Source organism: Elaeis guineensis, chromosome 1, assembly GCF_000442705.2.
Source record: "Elaeis guineensis isolate ETL-2024a chromosome 1, EG11, whole genome shotgun sequence".
NCBI classification, from domain to species: domain Eukaryota; kingdom Viridiplantae; phylum Streptophyta; class Magnoliopsida; order Arecales; family Arecaceae; genus Elaeis; species Elaeis guineensis.
The window spans coordinates 175991488-176013715 of NC_025993.2; the positions used below are offsets into that span (position 1 = coordinate 175991488).

General features: G+C 36.0%; 1 protein-coding gene across 2 annotated transcripts in view; it reads left to right on the forward strand.

Annotated features, from left to right (window-relative positions):
- Positions 1–10603: 10603 nt before the first annotated feature.
- The window catches only part of LOC105039770 (piezo-type mechanosensitive ion channel homolog), a 114850-nt gene continuing 103225 nt past the window's right edge, over positions 10604–22228 (forward strand). The window contains exons 1-2 of one of the 2 annotated variants that reach the window (XM_010916035.4): positions 10604–11025; positions 13679–13759. In XM_010916035.4, the coding sequence (XP_010914337.1) occupies positions 10944–11025; positions 13679–13759 (163 nt within the window). In that variant the 5' untranslated portion in view covers positions 10604–10943. The remainder of the gene's footprint in view (positions 11026–13678; positions 13760–22228) is intronic. The other variant, XM_019848360.3, reaches the window with a different exon arrangement.

Below are 22228 nucleotides of genomic sequence, written 5' to 3' on the forward strand. Positions count from 1 at the left end.
ATAATATTTTTTATTATTTAAATATTTACAAAAAAATTTAAAAATCTCAAGTTAGATCCAAATATTTTAATTATTTTGAATCATTCTAAACATTATTCTCAATTTCAAAACTAACACTGATTTTTTATTCTTTTATTTTTTTAAATAATTTTTATATAAATAAATATCTACTATAAAATAGCTGATTAATTAAAGCAAACGAACGTCATGATCTAAATTTTTTTTTTATAAATATATGCAAGTATAACAAAATACGATAGTTTAACGATAATTAAAATAATTATATATAATTTTAAAATAATTTTAATAAGTATTTTAAAATTTATAAATTCAAAATAAATATGTTATATGCTTTAAATAATATTTTTAAATTAACTAAAATATAACACTATTTTTATATATTTTTTATTTTATAATTAAATTTTTAAATTTAAATAATTACAAAAATATTTTTTTTAATTTTAAATATTTGAAAAAAAAATAGAAATTAGATTTAAGTAGTTTGAATCATTCTAAATATGATTCTCAAACTCTGATTTTTTTTTTAAAATTTAATTTTTTTAATTTTTAAATAAATAAATATTTAAAAATATTTAAAAAATATATAATTAATAAAAATTAATAATTTTGGTGTCATCATGTAGATCTTCCAAAGATTTATCACATATAATTAAATCATCTCAAAATCACAAGATTTTGGCATGATTTTTTTTTATTTTCATTCTTTCTCATTCTTATCCTATTTTTAACAATAAAAATTAAAAAAAATATTTACTAAAAAAATAATACATTATCTTACCTTCGGCCAAAGATCAGCCTCTCCTCGAACCACTCCTACAATTTGATGGAGTTTTTTTTTTCTAATTTTTTGAAGGTCTCAACGGTTTCGTTGAGACCTTCGGACTCTCGAGAGTTCTCTGAGACATCCCAGAGAACTCCAAAGCAGGGTAACAGGTTCTTTTATACATGTGATCTCCGACCCCCCCTCCCCCCTCGTCACTTTTGGCACATGGGGTGTCGGTACGGTTCAGTTCACGCCGAATCAGATCGAACCGGATCATACCATCCGATTTTGGACGGTATGGAAGCGAACCGGACCGAACCGCTCGATTCGATACCGGTTCGAGGTGTTTCTCAAAAAAAAGATCCGAATCGGACCGTTTGAGCACCGGTCTGGCTCGATATGCCCCGCACCGGATGGTTTGGCTCGGTACGGTGAACTCTGGCATCATCAGATAATGTTCAAAATTAAAAATGAAGGCTTCGTGCTGCATTATTGAAAAAATATGAATATTTTCAAATCATAAAATATCAGGGTCCTCACACTTGTTTGTTTACGGGGTTGAGTCGAGACCACAAACATGTCAGTGAAAGGATGATTGACACACTAGTCCAACATATTGTTGAGAAAGATCCCGGTGTTAAAGTTGAAGCTATTGTGGCAACTGTTAATGATCAATTTCAATATATAGTATCATACAGGAAAGTATGGTATGAAAAGCAGAAGGCATTGGTTGATATTTATAGAGAATGGGAGCCGTCTTATGCTAAATTATCCTATTATATGACTGTATTTCAACATGCAAATCCCGATACAGTTGTTTCATGAATTTTTTTTAAACTGCGAATTCCAATGTTCGAGTTTTAAATTATATTTTTTGGACTTTCAAACCATCCATCCAGGGTTTTACACACTGCTGTCCTGTAATCAGTATTGATGGCACGTACTTGTAGGAAAGTTTAAAGGTAAGATGTTAATTGCAACAGAAATTGATGCAGAGAATGGGATATTTTCATTAGCATATGCAATTGTGGATGAGGAGACGACTGTAAGTTGGAGTTGGTTTTTTTTCCAGCTCAGAACATATATCGTCAAAGATAGAAATGGAAAATGCTTAATTTCTGACAGACATCCAGGTATATTAAATGCCATCGCAGATGAGTCTATGGGATGGAGTCCACCATGTGCCTATCACCGATACTGCTTAAGACATATTTACAATAATTTCAATACTCATTTTCAAAATGTGAAGCTAAAAAGAGCAGTATGGCAAGCAGGAAGCACTCATCAAGTTCGCAAGTTTAACTTTATCATGGGTAGGATCAGAACAGTGAATGAAGAGGCTTGGAGCTGGTTGTCTGAGTTAGAAAAGGAGAAGTGGACATTGACACATGATGATGGCCTACGCTATGGTGTCTTAACTATAAATTTGTCGGAGGTTTTTAACAGTATTTTATGAGGAGCTAGAAATGTGCCAATTACAGCTTGTGTTTCAATGACATTTTATCGTCTTGTAAAATACTTCAATATGAGGCATGCCCAAACCTTGAGATATGTAGAGGAGAATCTAAATAATCTTTTTACTCCTCATGTTGCAATTAAGATTACTGAAGATCAAGTTAAAGCTAATTAGCATCGAGTAATAGCATTCAACCTTCAAAGAGGCATATATGAAGTACTTACGAGGAGAGCAAGCGCAGGATTATGGGATGGAGAAAATTTTTATACTATTACTTTAGCTAAAAAAAATATTCTTGTGGAAAGTGGAGCATATACAAATATCCATATTTATACATTTTAGCTGTGTGTCGAGAAATTGCTGTATATTTTAGTGGGTTTGTGGATGATGCATATATAATTACAGCATATATAATTACAGCATATATGAATACTTGGAGCGGCGACTTTAATCCATTACCATATGAAGATTATTTGATGCATACACATATGTTCAAATATATTTCTGATCATCATCGTTTGAGACCCAAGCAGAAAGGTAGATCAAAGTCAACAAGTCTACGAAATGAGATGGATAATAGGCAAATAAGAAGTAAGAACCACTGTGGCATTTATAAGGAACAGGATCATGATCGCCGCTGCTATCCTAGGATACTTCAACATACTTCAACTTCAAGCAGTGAAAGAAATTAAAAGCTCCGAAGATGTATTTTCATCATTATTTTATGTATTTCTGTGAGATTGTATTTGAATATACATGTTTAATATCCAAAGATGAACTGAATTGTGTGTTTAAATTATATTGTGTGATAATATTATATTTAAAATATATTTCTCATAAAATAAATGGCTATCATATTTCTTATTTTTTAATACACTTGTGATAATATCATTATTTTAGATTCATTAGCATATTATGGCTTACGATCCGCGGCATCTTGATCTTCGAGACAGCAGTATTCTTACATTGCAGGAGCACCATCGATCACAGACTATTTTAGATGGCGGCATAAGCATTCCAATCCTACTCTTACTATTTAATTTTTTTTTTGAAAAATCATATACGTTATCTAATTATTATATCTTATTGTAGGAGTCCAGACACCTTCGTCTACGATGATCCAATGCTGACTTCTGGAGGACAGAGTGTTGGGAATAGTGTCCCAAAGCCAATCGTCAGCCTGTTGACGGTTGTGCTCCTTTTGTATTAGTACATGAATTATAAATAAATAAAAGTTATTTTGGTATTTTTTCATCACAAATATTTCATCTTCTAATGAACTCCTGTGTTGTGGCGAAGTCCTTAGGACTATTTAGACTCGACAAAGGAGGATTTGTCGTTTAGTCCTTAAACATGTTCGCGACCAAATGATACGTTGTTACCAAGGACGACAATATTTATCGAGCATAGGTCGTTGTGTGCCATATGCGTTGGTTGTCCTCATAACCAAAGAGTGTGGAGACACTGGTATAGCATACAGGTGAGATGTAATGGTACATCTGCACTGAACGTGACCAACTCCGGAGCTATTTCTGTTGTCAAGATTTGCTCCGATGGGATATGGGTATAAATGTCCCTCCGACCTGAGACCGCCATGGTGACTTGCAAGCAACTCACTGCACTTAGGCATTGGACTACCTGAATTTCTAATTCAGTGACGGAAGGTTGCTGGGTGTAGTCAAGTACTTAACTTGTTGGTGCGTGTGTCAAGATGGGATTGACCACTCCAGTTTAGGAGCTGTGTACAGTCGTGTTTCAATTTAGCAAAACCTTGGCCAGGGTAGTCCTAGTGAGGAGTCACAGGACTAATTGAGTTGAGCACGATTCGGATGATATCATCAGGGTTGACAGTTTAACCCTGAGTCATCCTAAACACAGGGGTCAAAAGGGATGAATTATACGGTAACCATATTCACGTAGGTTCTGAATATTGCGATTGCGATTATTCGACCTATCCGATCGTCGGGTACCATTGCTAGATGGTCACTTCGATTAGTACAGAAATTGGATCCTGTGCTACCGGCTTAGGTTCGAACCTGCGGGGTCACACACATTAGAGGTTCCTTTCTGATCTGATGGCTGATTATGAGTCTTATCTATCTGGAACTCTATGATTGAGAATTAGGATTCTCTAATCATGAGTTCCACACATTTTGGGTACCGGGGTCAAAATTTTGAATTTCGAATTTTGAATTTGAAATTTGAACTCTTTGATCAGGGTTTCATATCGATGGTCTCTGATGCCTGATTGCCCATCAGATTTGGACTCAACATTTATGAGAGGTTTAATTAGTGATTTAATCACTAATTAACTCAATTTGATTGAGTAATTATTTTTGGATCAAGTCCAATTGAATTGGATTCAGTTTGGATTGACCCGATTAGGTTAAATGTTGACCTAATCGCTAAGGTGGTTTAGTCCCTGATTTGATCAGGGGTTAGGTTTAGTTAATTCTTGATTTGATTAAGATTTTATTAAGCCTAATTAAGCCTAATTATGTTGGGTTTAATTTGATCTAATTGTGCTCAACCTATTTTAAACTAGGTTGGCTCAATTTGAATCAAACCACCTTGTTTTAAATTCCCTGCGTCACCCAACTTCCTTGCACCCATTTGAATTCACGAGAAGAAACTTCTCGTGAAATTTTTCTCATGTAAAACCCTTCCCCACGTCCTCATTTGTGCACCATATGGATGGATAAATTAATTAGTTAGCCATTCAAATTCAAAGCATGTTTGAATTTGAATGGATAACTTATCACTTGCCCTTTCATCCTTATCCATTTTGTGCGCCACATTACATACACGAGAAAAGGTTTCTCGTGAAAATTTTTCACGCACAAAGAGCCATGCCCCTTCTCTTCTCATGCCCAAAAGGATAGGGATAAGTTGGTTTTTGTTTGAATTCAAATTTGATTTGAATTCAAATGTGTAACCTCTTGTCTTTATCCTCTCACGCGGATAAGACACGTTCGACGTTGTTTTAAAAAGAGGAGAAAGGTGGGACGTGCGTAGAAAAATTAGGAGAGAAACTTTGGGGCGTGAGGAAGGCTTCTGCATAAGGTGAAGGTCCAAAACCTTCCGAGAGAAAAAGAAAGAAAAGAGAGAAAATTGGGCGCAGGGTTTTTGGTGTGTACCCTAGGGTTTCTACCTAGGGTTCGGGAAGTGAGATTGGTGTGCCACGAGTGTCGTGAGTCCACCAAATTTCAGGAAGAGATCCATCAGCCTCTCAAGTAACTGTGCAGATGATCCAGAGCATCCAAAAAGTCGGCACATATCGATCGAAGGAGTTCGATCAACATCTGCCATCAAAAGGGTGAAATCACGAACTAGCATTCGTGAGGAGCTGATCAGACGGGAGCTTCGTATGGACGATCCGCAGAGGCCAGACAGTTGGGTGGCTGCGACGTGATGATCAGAGCCCTCCGACGGTGATCAGATTGCGGTGATCGACTACCCGCAAAAGGTGATGTGTTCTGAACATAGTACTGTAAAACGTTTACTGATTCAAATTTGAATTTCAAATTTAAATGCATGCTGTTGTATCATATTTAGATCCTAGTGTAGGGTTAATTAGTATTAATTAATGAGATTAATTAATAATTCTGCTACAAAATAGTAATTTTGAAAAAGTTTTAAAATTACCATTTTGCCCCTGCACTAAATTTTCGCTTCACAGAGGACATCCCACATAGAATGCTAGATTATTTATGATATCTTAGATTCTATGGAGTATATCGGATTGATCGTATACGGATGGACGTTGGTCTTATTACTGCTTTGCTTGAGAGATGGCATCCAGAAACATATACATTTCATCTTCCATTTGGTGAGGTGACCATCACGTTACAAGATGTTAGTATCTTTACTGGACTACCAGTTGATGGCGATCCAGTTACTGGAGTTGATCCCACGCTTACTATTCTGGAGTGGCAGGCTTTGTACTTGCGATTGCTAGGGTTTGAGCCCGATGCTTAATTTTTCGATCATTCATGATTCAGGATTGAGTGTTTGGATGATCGTTATCGATATTTTCATATTGAGGATGATGCACCATAGGAGATGGTGCAGCAGTATGTTAGGGGTCAGGTGCTGCGGTTGTTAAATGGTGTCCTGTTATCCGATACTTCATCGAATAAGATGAAGTTGATGTTTTTGTCATTATTAGAGGATTTAGACTTTGCTCGTAGACTCAGTTGGGGTAGTGCAGTACTAGTTTGCCTGTACAGAGCTATGTGTCGGGGTTCTTATACTGATCAGAGTGAGATTGATGGTTATCTTGTATTATTACAGATATGTGAATTAAAAATTTTTATTTTTAATATTCAATTATAGTTCACATTGGGTATATCATGTATGATTTTTTTAAAATTTATAGATTTGGATATGGGAGCGTATGCCGACTATCAGTCCATTACGACGACAGTTGCTCGAGATGCTATCAGAGTAGCATGATCCTGATGTTTCATTCAGACTAGACGCACCGTTGGGATATAGGTATAAAAATATTATTTTTTTTACTTGAAACTTACTGTTTTAAATTCGATAAAATTTATTTAACATGAGTAGATTGTGAAATAGATGGAATGTTGCATTCAACATTCATCACATATCGATGAGAGTGGTACGAGTTTATAGGTGCCAGTTGGATACATTAGTTGATATATATAGATGGATAAATTTAATTTTTTTATAAATATCATTTTACAGTATTCATAATCTATTAAAATTTTAGCTTACTAATTTTTTTTTTATTTTAACTCTATCAGTTTTTGTAGGAGCCATATACAGATGAGATATTGGCTACATTACCGCAGATATGTACAGTTAGACATGATATATGGACTGCTAGGGTGCCACTTATTTATTTTGATGTAGTGGAGTGGCATCTTTCCAATCGTATCATGCGACAGTTTGATCAGATTCAGAGCATCCCAGAGCAGTTTGATACCAGCCAGGGACTTCATCGTATTGATCGATAAGGGAGAGCTTGTATTGATTGGCGTATCAGATATACAGAGTACATCACCATTTGGGATGCACGTCGAGATTACATAGTTCATGGTGATCCCATTTTGAGAGGCCGTGCATATACCGAGGACTATGTGGATTGATTTCTTAGCATTACAGTGCGAGTCATTGGATAGCCTCGGTATACAGTTTCAGGGTACGAAGGTGAGAGTTTTGCTGTACGTCTTTTGGTAAGACTACGAAAATTATATTTTATATCAATATCTTTATTTTTAATAATTAAAATTAAAAAATATTTTATATATTTCTGTTATATTTTTATTTTATATTTTACAATATATTATTAATTTTATTTTTATTATGTAGACTGATTCTATGTCAGGTCTTATGTTCGACGCTCATCGTGCTTTATCTATGGCTGATGAAGACGAGTGGATCCGCATACTGCGTGAGATAGAAAGAACAAGTTTGAAAATATTGATGGTGATTGGGGTTGATCCAAATAGCTGTGTGCCTTGATATGGAGCAGCCGATGCGCCACATATAAGATATACGCCGTCACCATATGTTTCACATATGCCATCTCCGCATATGCCACAGATGTCATTACTTGATCCACAGATGGCAGGGCCTTCTTCTTCCTACATATCGCAGATGACATCATCGGGTATCAGTTGGCCACATAAGTATGATACTTTCTTTTCAGGGCTATTCGTATATCCAGATGAAGGAATTGAGGGTGTCACTTAGTCCGCAGATGCTCCGACAGCACAGCAGACCATTCCTGAGGGGATTGAGGAGGTTATTCCTGAGCAGCATGACCAGTAGACCTCCACTGCTATGGGGGAGGAGCCATCACAGCAGATATAGGAGCAGGAGCGACTGTTGAAGACCTTCCTGAGAAGGTCCAAGCGACCACGGACACCACGACGTCCTTGTGGGACTTAGTATTTTTTAGATTTGTATTTAGTACTTTTGAGACTTTTATTGTACTATTTTTTTACACTTGATATTTTTTATTCTATTTTATATCATTAATTATTATTTTTATCAAAAATTATTTTAATTTTAAGTGATAAGATGTTATGCTTTGTGAACATGGATACACATTGTCTCATGTATCTCAGAAGATTAGGAGAGAAAAAGTTATGCTAAAAAGGTTATAAAAATTATAACGTAAATAATAATAATATATCAGATAATTTAATTATATTTTTTAAAATAGCTAAAAATAAGCTAAATCAGATAAATCGGTAGGACATGAATCGTTACATATAGTGTGGTATGGGTCGATATAAGTCGGTAAGACATCGGTACGATAGGGTGTTTTTATCAACCACTCGGTAAGATAGGGTTATAGTATTATACAAATATTATGATATAATTATATTGTTATATATTATTATAATAATATAATATAATATAATATATTAATATTTTATATTTTATAATAAAATATATATTATAATATTATAATATTTTAATATCTTATAATAATTTTTTATAATATTATATTATAATATAATATTTTATTTTATAATATGTTATATTAAAATATAGTATAGTAATTATATTATATTTTAATATACTATATTAAAATATAATATTATACATTATATTGTAATAACTAATATAAATATTATTATATATTATATTATTATTATGATATATTATATTATATATTACATATTATTTTTTATTTTTTGAGTTATTTTTATGTGATTGTTTAATAAAAAAATTAATTTAAAATGAGGATAGTAATTTGAAATGATAATTTTTATTTGAATTAAAGTTAAAATTTTAATTTTTTTAATTCAAAATTATAAATTTTATTTTTTTTTCTATTTTTTTTCACTTTTTATGGTATTTTTTATTTTTTTAATTTCTTTTTGAATTCAAATTCAAATTTTTAGTTTTTTTATTATTTAAAATTATAATTTCAATTTTTTTCCCATTTTTACCCCTTTTTTTCCATCCAAAAGCACTTCATTTTTTAGGTATTTTTTCTTTTGTTTGGAATTTTTTTAAAAAAATTAATTTTAAATAGAAAAATAATTTGAAATGATGTTTTTTATTTGAATTATAATTAAAATTTTTATTTTTTTAAATTTAAAATTATAATTTTTATTTTTTTTCATTTTTTTCTCATTTTTTCTTTTTTATGATATTTTATATTTTTTATTTTTTAAGATATTTTTTTGAGATATTTTAAAAAAAAATTAATTTAAAATATGAAAAGTAATTTGAAATAATATTTTTTATTTTAATTAAAATTAAAATTTTTATTTTTTAAATTTTAAATTATAATTTTTATTTTTTTCTCATTTTTTGCTCATTTTTTATGGTATTTTTTATTTTTTTAATTTTTTAAGATATTTTTTTGAGATATTTTTTTAAAAAAATTAATTTGAAATGGGAAAAGTAATTTGAAATGATATTTTTTATTTAAATTAAAATTAAAATTTTTATTTTTTTTAAATTTAAAATTATAATTTTTATTTTTTTTATTTTTTTTATTTTTTTCTTCTTTTATGGTATTTGTTTTAAAAAATTAAATTGAAAAGGGGATTGTAATTTGAAATGATGATTTTTATTTGAATTAAAATTAAAATTTTTATTTTTTTAAAATTTAAAATTATAATTTTTATTTTTTTAAATTTTTTTAATGATATTTTTTATTTTTTTTATATCAATTTTTTTTAGATATTTTTTTAAAAAGATAATTTGAAATAGAGATGATAATTTGAAATGGGGATACTAATTTGAAATGTCGATTTTTATTTAAATTTAAATTTTTATTTTTTTAAAAATTTAAAATTATCATTTTTATTTTTTTCTATTTTTTTAATTTTTATATTTTTTTTAGAAAATTAATAATTAAACTCATCATTTCAAATAGCGTTTTCAAAAATACCATTAGAAATGATGAATTTATTTTATTTTATTTTATTTTTTGTCATCTATATGGAAAAAGGATGGAAAAGAGGTGGTGACGTGGACACAATAAAATGTTATTTTGATTGATATTTTATGAAATTTGTATTAATTTAATAAATAATTAAAAAATATATTATTTTTATAAATAATTTTTTTTTTAAAATTATTTAGATAAAGCACTCTCGCCCCGCCCCACTTTTCCAATAGCGCGCTTGCCGAGAGCGGACCAACCTCAAACCCAGTGCACAGGCCCATATGGTTTTCATGCGGATATAAAACCTACCAGTCCAACCTTCCCGTCGCCCCCCGAACACATCTATTCCCGTCCATCAGCGGAATCGGATCCGGCGTTCACTATAATGGACGGCAGCTGTTGCTCCCGTTTAAAAATTCTAAGCAGAATTTTCTTTTGTGATAATTCATGATCGACCAATATAGGCAAGCAGGGGAGAATTCGTACGGGTCGTTGCAACTGATCCAAGGTCGCAATCGCGGCTCCAATTTCTTTCCGGCGGCCGCGATTTCCTTCCCCCTTTCCCAAGAAAAAGCTTATCAATTTTCTTTCTTGCTTCCTCTCCTAAGAACTTGCTTGTCAGTTTTCTCTCTTGCTCTTGGACTTTTGATCCCAGTTCTTGATCTCGTGATCGATCCTTTTTGATCCCAATTCTTGATTTTGGAATCGATCCTGCTTGAAGAGGATTTGGATGATTCCTCCAGATAGGTTTTCATTTGCCAGCTGGGAATTAGAAAACCCATCAGCGGATTTCCCTTCTCCAAAGCACAGATAGATAGCGGATGGGAACGGGATTTGGTATACAGAGAAGACGGATGGAAGGTTTTCTTGGTCGCTTCGTACTGCCTCTGCTACTCTTAGTAGGTATTTGCTCTCTCTCTTTCTTTCGTATTGTATGAACCTTTGGTACCTTTTGTGGTTCTTGAATGATACCTTCAACCAGGTTTCCAAATTTGAGGAGATACGATTCGTTCTTTAATGTTTTAAGGATCTAATAGCGGTTTCCTCTTCTGCAATCATGAGAACATTAAAACGATCGTTTTACTTGGAAACAAACTATCCAGGAGCAGGATGAATGTTCCTGGTGGTGTACATGTTTAGTTGTCGTCTTGATGGCGAAGTTTTTCATATTGTGTAAATGGTGTTGGTATTGTCGATTTATGGTATCTATAGAATATAGACAGCTTTTCGTGTTAATGAAAACAATTTCCAAGAAATGTCCCAGGCTTTTGAGTGATGGAGGGGAGGCTGTTTCTTCATGATTTGGACAATTCTGTGTATTTCTTTATCTCACTCTCTTGCTTGATCAAGATGCCTTTCATTGGGGCTCTGGACCTAACAATCTAGTATTACTGGTAGTTGCAATGAATGGCAGGGATGAACTTTTGAAGCAAGAAATATCAGCAAGATGAGATTAAATTTTTGAAGACATTATCTTGGAACATTGAGTACCAACCTTGGGCTCATCAATAGCTTCTTACAGGATGAACTTTAATGTTTCTTGCATCGATGTTGCAGTTTGGGTTGATCACATGGCATAGTTCTTTTTTTACCATGGCATCAAAAAGGAGTGGCCAGCACTTGCCTTGGTCCACCAGCAAGGTGATGACTCCAGTGTTTTAATTGTTTTCAAAGGGACCAAGTGCATATCTCATGGGTGAAACTTATGCTCTTGATACTTTGTGCTGTCCTTGAATATGAAAGATCCTACTCTTTCCAAGATAAGGCATGTGAGTAGTTTGAATACCTAGGCTTCCTATCTGCTTCGTTTATGTCTTGGGAGAGGACGTTGGGATTTAATTCTAGATGTCATGTCCCTACCATCTCATGGCTGCAGTTTATTCTCGCATTTATGCGAGGAGAAAATGAGATGTGTAGGTGATGGTTAACATGAGATAGTAGGCATTGACCATCCTTTGCTTGTTTTGTACAATTGGAACCAATTTATGTCTCGGCGGGATGTGGGACAAAGGTGTCCTGGTCTTATTGATCCCTATAGAAGGTTTCTAATTTAAAATCATGACATGATCCTTCTCTAGGATTTTGAGATTTTTTAGAAGTGTTAATTGGAGAAGCACCAGATAATTTGGAGAGACAAATATGAATTTGGAAAGTTATACCCAAAGTAGAAATCTTCAATTTCATATAGTAGGATTCTATGAAATTTATTGCTTAACAAAACACCTTATATTATAAAATCATAACTTGTTATTTGTAAACGTGAGAAATCATGAAAAATTATGGTTTTGTAGTACATCCAATACACCCTTCACAATTGTTAAATTATAGGATATAAACTTTGACTTAGTTTGTTCTGACTCCAACAACCAAAATCTTATAAAAATATTCGAATGATTTTAAAATGAAAAAATAACATGCATCAAATGCCAACACTTCAAAAATTATATATGTTAAATTCCACAACAATAGTGATTTGGCTCGTGCATGTGCAAGTTGCACCAAATTAGTATAAGTTACATGTTTTTAGTGCTTCACATACACCTGATTCATGGGCATGAATGGTAGGCCAATTTCAGGAACTGCCACTTTCAAGAATCAAGACTATCCTGTTAATTATGTTTTGACATATTTGAGTGACACTCTTAAGAGGAAGTGATTATATTAACCTGTATGCATGCACACATACAATAGATGGTTGATTTGGACTTGAATAAATAGGAAAACATGAATAAGCTGATCCATATTTATTTGAATAAGAATTGGATGACTCACGATGATTGAATAGCTTAGGACAACATTTCCATGTATCTTTTTTTTTGTCAGTTGGTCACTTTTAAACCTGTTTCTTATTTATGAATTTTGCACCTTTTATCAGTATTTAATATTTAATTATAATCATTATCCACATATTGTAGTTCTAACTATGTAATTCTTTCATGAATTGTTTTGTTATTTCTCATGTTTTCATTGCAGCTATTGTTTCAGCAGATTTCATGAGTGTAATTATTTTCCCTAAAACTTCTTTTGGCTTGTGAAATTATGATAGTTTTCTTGTTGCCCTTACGATTCTGCAGTTTCTAATAGTGAAGTGTAACTTACCTATTTAATTGTGTTTCATTTTTGCTTCTAGATAATGTGAATATGGATTGTCTGGTTCAAATTACATAGAAAAATGATTAATCATGAAAGCTAAAAATTTCTTCTTCTTTTTTTTCTTTTTTTTTGGGTGGGAGTTGTTGTGTTGGGGGGGGGGGTGTTAATGTAGGGATTGGAGGGGACTAAAAGTTCAAATATGATATATGACATGGTTGGCTAAGCTAAATAATCTTGCCTTGGGGCCCATTGAGCAATCTAATGCCTTCTTCTTCTTTTTCTTTTTTAAAGTCCGGAAGGAGGAGGAGGTGGGAGAGGGATAGACAACATCTTTTCCTGCTTAGAAATTATGACATAATCTCTCACCATCAATGTTAGGAAGGTTAATTGTTGTAGAGCTTTATCATGTCAGTTTATGATCATTCACCACATGCAGAAGTTTATTTCCTTCTTGTCTTTGCAGCTTCTTTGCTTGACTGGAGCTTGATTTCTCTGGTCAATATGTTAGTTTTTTTGGCCATTCAATTTACTGCTCCAAAAATAGGTATGTGCCTTCCAGTGTTGCATGTTATTTGTTTTTTTTATTGACACTAGGTTGTCTTTTTTCCAATGAATTCTTCCATGCATGCTTTTTTATCTTCTTAAGATGAAATATTATTTTACCTTTTTTATTCTATTACTGTTTACATTCTCTTACTATATATGGATTTAGTTTCTTCAACTGTTTTGAGATATGTTGATTTAACGTGTTGACTGTATCCATATGGATGTATGTGTATGCATTATGCATCATTGGCAATATAACTAGTGGTGATTGCATGGTGCATTTAGTTCATGTTTTAGATTGAACATTTATTACTGCTGCCTTATCTTTGAAGTTCAGTTGATTTATGAGTCAGTGCCCTACTTTAAATATGTACAATATTTAGTAAAAGTTGTCTTATCATCATGCTTTACAGGAACTTTTATTGTATGTCACTGTGTGTCTATGTTCTGGGTGCAACTGCATGTATTCAATTTTGATGGCTGTAAACTTTTTGTAAAGTTTTTTGCGAATGCTTTCAAAAAAGATCATTAATGTTTCTTTCTGTAATTTCAGTTCCTAATAATTTTAATTTCGAGAAGTTAATGTATTAATCCTATAGTTTTATCATTAATATTGTCTTACTATGCTAATTTAGGATCATTCATGCATAAATCTTGAGACATGCATCTTGTATTTGAGAAAAAAGATACCTTTAGCGGATCATGATGTTAACACTATTGATTTTGAGTAACATTGTGATAATATGCCTTAAGAAATTGAACGGTTAAATCTAATATGTAGAGCGTAAAGTTAATATTAGGAAGAAACAGCAAAATAGATCAAGTAACTTAACTACCTGTCTGGTAACTCATCATCAGACTCATAGTCCTTTGGTGTTTTTATTATCAAAAAGGAAATAAGGAACCAGTCAGAGAAATGACATTAGGAGTAATAAAAATTAGCAAAACAAAAATATTAAAGAAGAAAAAGCAGCTTAAAAGAAAACATCTTCTTCCAAGGTTATGAGAGGCTTTTGAGCAGCCTTCTTGTGGAATGAGGAGAGGCATACCATGAAATCTGTCTCCATGACATGATACAAGGTCTACTATGCATTAAAGATTAAGAAAAGAGGCATAAAGGGATCAATAAAAGTGATAGACAACCACCAAAGCTCAAACTAAAATCATGATGGCACCAAAAGTTATGTCAGATTTTGAAGGCCTATGCCTTGAGATTTATGTCAAGGCTAGTTGGTGGGTTGGGACATACCTAAACGAATTCTAGGCTTTATGGACACAAATTAGTGGGAGAATTTGTGATGACACTTAATTTCTAGAGAAACAATGAACTTAGAAAATTTGTATTTGCTGGTCATAGAATAGGAGTCAGTTTCACAGCTAGAAGGATATGATAGCTTCAGTAGCATGGAATACTGTACCATGCCGAACCGGTCGGTACATTCTGTACTGAGCCGGACCGGTGGAAAACCGGCACGGTTTGGTCAGTTCAAACGGTATACCGGCGGAGGAGGGAGAGAAAGAGAGGAAAAGTTAAAGAGAGAGGAGAGGAAGGGAGGCGGGAGCCGCTGAAGGCCGGCGGTGGCCTATTGTGGCTGTCGGAGGGCCGCAAAAGTGTCTGCGGCTCGTTGGTTTGCCCGATAGGGCTTTGAAACGAGTGAGAAAGAGAGAGAGAGAGAGGGGGAGATCACCGGAGATGGGAGCGGGAGGTGTCGTAGTCGCGGATGCGGGCTTCGCTAGGGTTGGGGGAGGGGGATGGCAGGCGGCGTCGCTGGCGGCGACGAAGATCAACAGTGAAGCGGGCAAATCATTTGCCGGTTTCACTGTTTAAAAGATTTTTATAAAAAATTAAAATCAATAAAGTCGGCAAACCATTTGCCGGCTTCACTTAAGTTTTCGTTTTTGAAAAAAATCGTGAAACAGGGGCGTCGCCCCTGTTTCACGCCCACGGCACCGTGCGTGTGGACTGCGCCGTCCGATTATCAGTCGGAGGCTATCTAACGGCCCCACCCCCTCCTTCCCCTCCCTTCTTTTCTTTCTTCCTCCCTCTCTCTCTATTTCTCTCTCTTTCTCTTTTTTTCTTCTTTCGATTCGTATTCGGTGCCTTCGTCGGTTTACTGCCTGTTTGGTATGGTACAGAACTGTACCGAACCATATCGTCAGCCGGCCGAAACAGCCCCCGGCACCGAGACGGCGAACCTTGTTCGGTAGAGACAACAAAGACAAAATTTGAACTTAAAAACACTGCCGTTGCATCCAACATTTGATCGCTAAACCAAACTATTTGAGACATTTGGAGAACAAGAACCTATTTATCAAGTCTAAAATTGTTGTATGTGGAGTCATTTTAGATTTAGGAATTGTTGGATGGCCATATACATGTTATAAAAAGCTTTAGGTGCGCTTAAGTGCCATTTGACTGCATGAAAGTTGTATGACCACCCTTTGGTGTTGAGTTAGCTAGGGAAAGTCCTATTATCTTTAGAATCAAATAACCAAGTTGAATTCTGGAGGCGCTCATGACACAAATTCTGGTCAACGTATGGGCTCTTGGAACACTTTAAGCACAGCCACCTGGGGTCTCACCCAAAAAGACTAGCTAGAAGTTGTATTTGGGATCCTTGACCTTGGTCAAATGCCCAAGACCTTCCTAGTGTATTACAGATGGGGCCCATGGGGGACTAAACACATGCTTGCACGGGCCCTAACACATTCCCCCTATTGTAGACTGACTTCCTTGGCAGAGAAGCATCCAATCAAAACAGTCCAATCGCATATATCATAATTGGCTGGCTTGTGATCAGCCCCAAACAGCTCATGCTTGAATGTTCCTAATCATACATGGTCGTTGCAATTGGTGTCAGAACTAACCCAACCCATAATCCATGTGCGACTAGAAGACATTGGAGCATGGGCCCTTTTGGAGCTGACCACGAGCCAATTGCAGTGTATGTAATTGGGCTGTTTTTGATTGGACCCTTCTCTACTAAGGATGCTAGGGCTTAAATGAGGGGGGTGTGAGGACCTGTGTAGACACATGCTTAATCCAATATCAGTTGTGCATTGGGAAGGTCTTGGTTATCAAAGCAGGGCCGAGGACCCTAAGTAACAATTTCTGAGTAGCCTTATTTGGTGATATTGGGTTGTTACATTGAGTACCCCGTCTACACTTGTCCTTTGATGTAGTTGGTTAAAATTGATTTAAGCTCATTCGGTTTCCTCTTCTCTTGTTGGGGTGGTGATTGTCTACCAAACTTGTGGTGCTGATTTAGAGGGCATCTTGTTGATTTTAAAAGGCCAATATGCAACCCTTTTGCAAGTCCAGGTGCTGATTCCACATGCAGGCAAATGTTTTGTGCTGTGTGAATTTGCTTCGAATCATTGTATATTGATTCATCGCTGTCTGTTGCTTTGCTTATTAATTGTTTATTGTATTATGGTAGATTTTTACTTGTGCTTGAATGTTCCTTTTATTTCAAAACCATAAACCTACTATGAGGTAGATAGGGGCTTGTTCTATCTTGTTGGCATCTAGGCACTATTGGTAGGATTGTGGCTTGTCTTTATTCATAAGCATCCAAAGTTAGTGCAAACTGCTTTTGCAACCGGGCCTAATGTGCATTGTCTTCCACTTGTGCTTGCTTTGATCTTGTATAGTGCACACCCTTTAGGTTTGAGCCAAGTCTCCTTTTCCTCTTCTTAACATGAATAGGAACTCAAATCAGACCAAAAAAGAAAAATAATTTTACAAAAAAGAGAAAACAGTTGGTCAAACATAGACAGGAAATTGGCGGAAATTAAGGAGAGAATAAGGAAAAATAAGCTCTATGTTGTTTCTTTGGGTTGCTGGGTTCCTGTGAAAGCCTCATGAGCTTTGAGAATGTTGTATTAGCAACCCCTTCCACTCTTCCCTTCTCTCTCTCTCTGTTTTTTATTTTTTGGTAAAGATTTTGAGTTTTTTTCTTTGTTTTCTTGTTTCTTGAGTTTGTGAAGAGCTTTGTTATTGGAAATCCCATTAATATCCCTAGCTTTTGAACAATACAACTAACTATGAAGGGCAAAGATTGAGTTGTTATACTTAGTTAATTCCAAAAATGTTAAGCCAATATGGTGAAATACTGAAATGGTCAAGTTGAATCCATGATTGTCAGGCTATGATCTTTATAAAGAACTGGAAAGCTGAAGAATAAACAGTAAAATTAAACCTAAAAATGTGGCGAAGAAAGAAAACCTAAGGAAGAATTTGGATAAGGATATTCTACAAAAAATATTATTGGTAACTCAAAGCAGAATATGTGTGGCAGAGATGCCTTAAGTATGACCAATTATACAATGAGGAGAAACTAAGATCCTCTAGATCTCTATAGAGAGAGAGTGTGTGTGTATCCTCTAGATCTAGTTGTGTGTGTGCATGTGTGTGTACGCATATGCCTGTGCATGCACACATGTGGGTATGTGCGTGCATGCGTGTGCATGTGTGCGTGTGCATGTGCGTGTGTGCATGCATGTCTGTGCGCGTGTGCGTGTGTGCGCATGTGGGTGTGTCCTTGTGGGTGGCAATGCATGCATGTATGTGTGTGCGTGTGTTTCCGAGAATTAGGATTAGGGTATTCTACAAAATAATTATTGGTAACTCAAATTAGAATGTGTGGCGGAGAGTTTGGGTAAGGAGATTCTACAAAATATATTGTTGGTAACTCAAATCAGAATATGTGTGGCGGAGATGCCTTAAGTATGACCAATTATACAATGATGAGAAACTAAGATCCTTTAGATCCAGTTTTCTAGACTGTGTAATATGTGTGTGTGTGAGAGAGAGGGAGGGAGGGAGAGAGAGAGAGAGAGAGAATGTATGGTGGAGATGCCTTAAGTATGACCAATTATACAATGATGAGAAACTAAGATCCTCTAGAACTAGTTTTGTAGACCGTGTGCGTGTGTGGGTATGCATGCATGGGGTGCATGCTTCAATCCTCATTTTTTCTCATTTTCTGAACCTATTCCCGTTACACGTACATATGTAGATACATATGTACCTGTATTTAAAATTAAGGTATCCTACAGATGTTGCTTTCACAGAAGATATCATTTGTGATATAAAGTTTGACCATTTTTTGGTTGAATTTTATACTTCATGGCTGTTTGACGCTCACTTTATGTCCGTCCGTTGCCAATGAATATATAACTTGTATCATCTAGTTCATTAGCCATGCTTAACCTTTTGTTTTGTTTAAGACTGTCTTGTAGGACAGACTAGAAGGACTAAAGACCTAGTCTGTCTCGGTCCATCCACCTTTCTTTATCGATCTGTGAGATACTGGGCCTTGGGACAATTCTGGGATACTAATACATGAAAAACAAGGTTCTCTTGGCCCATTTTTGTTGGTAATTGGGATGAACGTGGATGCCGATCAGGATGGCCGATACCCACAATTCCAACACCTTGAATGCTTATTATTATTGTTTTTTCTCTTGTTTGTTTGTTGAAAAGAGAGGAAGAAGGGGAGAGAGCTCAAATCATGGGCACCAAACCCCATCCCATGTTTGTAGTTTTATTGGTTTTAACACCATAAATCTGATTGTAGGCTAAAAAATCTCTTGTAATCCTGATTTATGATACATAAATCCAAAAAGCCCTCTGAACAATCTTTAAAACCAAAAAAACAAGAGTAACAAACAAGTAACTCAGATACCAGCCTGTACAAAGTGTCAGGATGGTGCTGTCCTAATACCGAGTGGGACTAGGATTTAAAACCTTGCGCTAGTTTGTGTGTATGTATTATGGAGCTAGGGGTTGTATGCTCTTGATCTTTTTCGTAATGTCATTTCTAGATCCTCCATATTTGCCTGAATAGTGACATTGTTTTCTTAAGGCCTTTTATTTGTCACCTTTTCCAACTTTTCAGCTTGACAGATCATACGAACTTTTTCAACTTTTCTACTTGTTCATAATACCATGGTCCTTTCCAATTATTTTGTTGAGTTCTCTACTTATTTGGTTTGATTTACAGTACGTATAGGGGCTTATAATCTTAGATTTCACTATTGTGGGTTTGGTATACATATAGTTTATGAGCTCATGAAGAGCACAAGATCTCTACTATCATTATCAGGCAAAGTCTTTGTTTGAAACCATTATAATATATTATACATAAGTGTTACAGATGTTGATGGCATCTTGTTGCATAGTGCGTGTGCTTGCATAAACAATATGCTCATCGGTTATAGTTTATAGTCATGTGTACTGCTTGTCATTGCAAGTTTGTTTCATAAGGACCACCGAATGGTTATGCAATTGAACTTATGCTCCTGTAGCTATACTTTCTTAGGAGTTAGGAGAAATCTTAAATTTCAAATCATGGTGAGATGCAAGTCTGGAAGCACTCTAAGATTTGTTTCTAGATGGATGTTATGATCGGATATATTTATTCTCCTTCTTCAAGATTTTTAAACCTAGATGAAAGGTGATAGGTTGCTGGGTCATTTTCTAGCTCTTAATAGGTCCCATCTTTTACCTTTCTATTGTTTTGAAAGGGTAAACTTGGAGTAGCATGGTTAAGAACAAGACCTTAAGGTATGCCTATAATGGTGCTTTTTTTGAGTTAGGTCGTTCTACGACATTGATTTTAATAATGGAAGTCCTATTATTGGTATAAGTTGTCATGTACTGTCTCGTTAAAGCATCTTTTTTGTCTAGATGGTAGCTGTTGATGTTCAAATCTTGCCCAACCATGGTTTGATAGTTGGGATGCCCGGAGAGTGGAGATCAATCTGCTTGTTCCACGGTGGTGGAAGATGGAGCACCAATTTGCCATGGAGAGTCGCGGACTTTCACAAAGAGAAGAGAATGGTCCATTGGGGTGGCTCCAATCGGGCCTCCTTTAAATAATGCTTAAGTTAGGTAGGGCTTTGGAATAATAGCTAGAAATAGCAACAGACTAAAAAGCATTGTATTAGAGTGATTTTCTTAGATCATTAGGTTTTGAATGCCTGGCTTGAAGTGCTCAGCCTGGAGTGCTCTTTGCTCGGTGTAGGGTGCTTGGCCTGGAATGCTCGGCATGGGAGCTCGATTTGGAGTGCTTGGCATGGTAGCTTAGCCTTAAGTGCTTAATATGGGAGCTCAACCTAGAGTACTCGATATGGAAGCTCGGCCTGGAGTGCTCGGCATGGGAGCTCGGCTTGGCCTGGAGTGCTTGGCATCGGAGCTCGGCTTTAAGAGCTCAGTCTGAAGTGCTTAGCATGGGAGCTCAGCTTAAGATGCTCGACACAGGAGTTGGTTGGTGGTCATGTGTCCTGTGTGCCTGGCTCTTGTGTCTTGATCTCTAAGGATGCACGGCCTGAGAGCTCGGCATGGCTCCAATCTGTGGTTGTGCATCCTGTGTGCATGGCACTTGTGTCTTAGGTGGCATGGAAGGATGGCTTCTAGTCACTTGCATCCCGGTCTCCAAGGATGTGCAGCCTGGGAGGTGGGTATGGCTCTGGTTGGCAGTTGCATATTCTATGTGCATGGCACTTGCATCTCAAATAGCATAGAGAGGTGGGCTCTAAGGACTCGCATCCTGATCTCTAAGGATGCGTAGCTTGGGCATGACTTTGGTTGGCGGTTGTGCATCTTAATGTGCACGACGCTTACATCTCGTATGGCACATAACCAGGGATGCATCTTAATCTCTAAGGATGTGAGGCTTGGGAGTTTACTGGTGGTCGTGCATCCTGTATGCATGATGCTCATGTTTCGGGTGGCACAGAAGGGTGGCCTCCAGGGACTTGCATCCTAATCTTGAAGGATGCGCGGCCTAGGAGGTTGGCCTGGGAGCTTGTTATGGCTTTGGTTGCGCATCCTAGGTGCACGATGCTCGTATCTCAGATAGCATAGAAGGCTGGCCTCTCGGGACTTGTGTCTTGTGTGCATGGCGCTTGTGTCTCGGCTGGCTTGGAAGGACGTCCTCTAGGGAATCGCATCCTGTGTGCACGATGCTTGCATCTTGGGTGGCATGAAAGGGTGGCCTCCAGCGACTTGCATCTTGGTCTCCAAGGATGTGCATCTCGCCCTGAGAAAAGAGCGTGCAGGGACAGCCATGGAAGATGACTTGGGCATAGAGGTAGCCATGAGAGCTTGAGTACCTCTCTATGGGAGCCTCTCACCATGAGAGCTTGTCACAATTTGTGCTTGGGGTCTCTGGTTGTTCCTCCTCTCCTTTGGAGTCCCTTGGCCTTCGTGATATAGAGGAGGGAGTGCAGATCCATTATAATTTGGAGGCGGAAATTGAGGGATTGCTGTAACCTTGGTCTTATCTGGATTCAAATTTGCCATGATCTTTCTTTGTTTGGACCTGCGAAGAATTCAAAATTTTTTGAATTCAAATCTATAAACGTGCTTGCTACGTGTCGACTTGCGATGGGCGGATTAGATTTAGGCCACATCAATAGCCTTATGATGATAGCCCCTGATGGTGAGAGAAGGAAGATT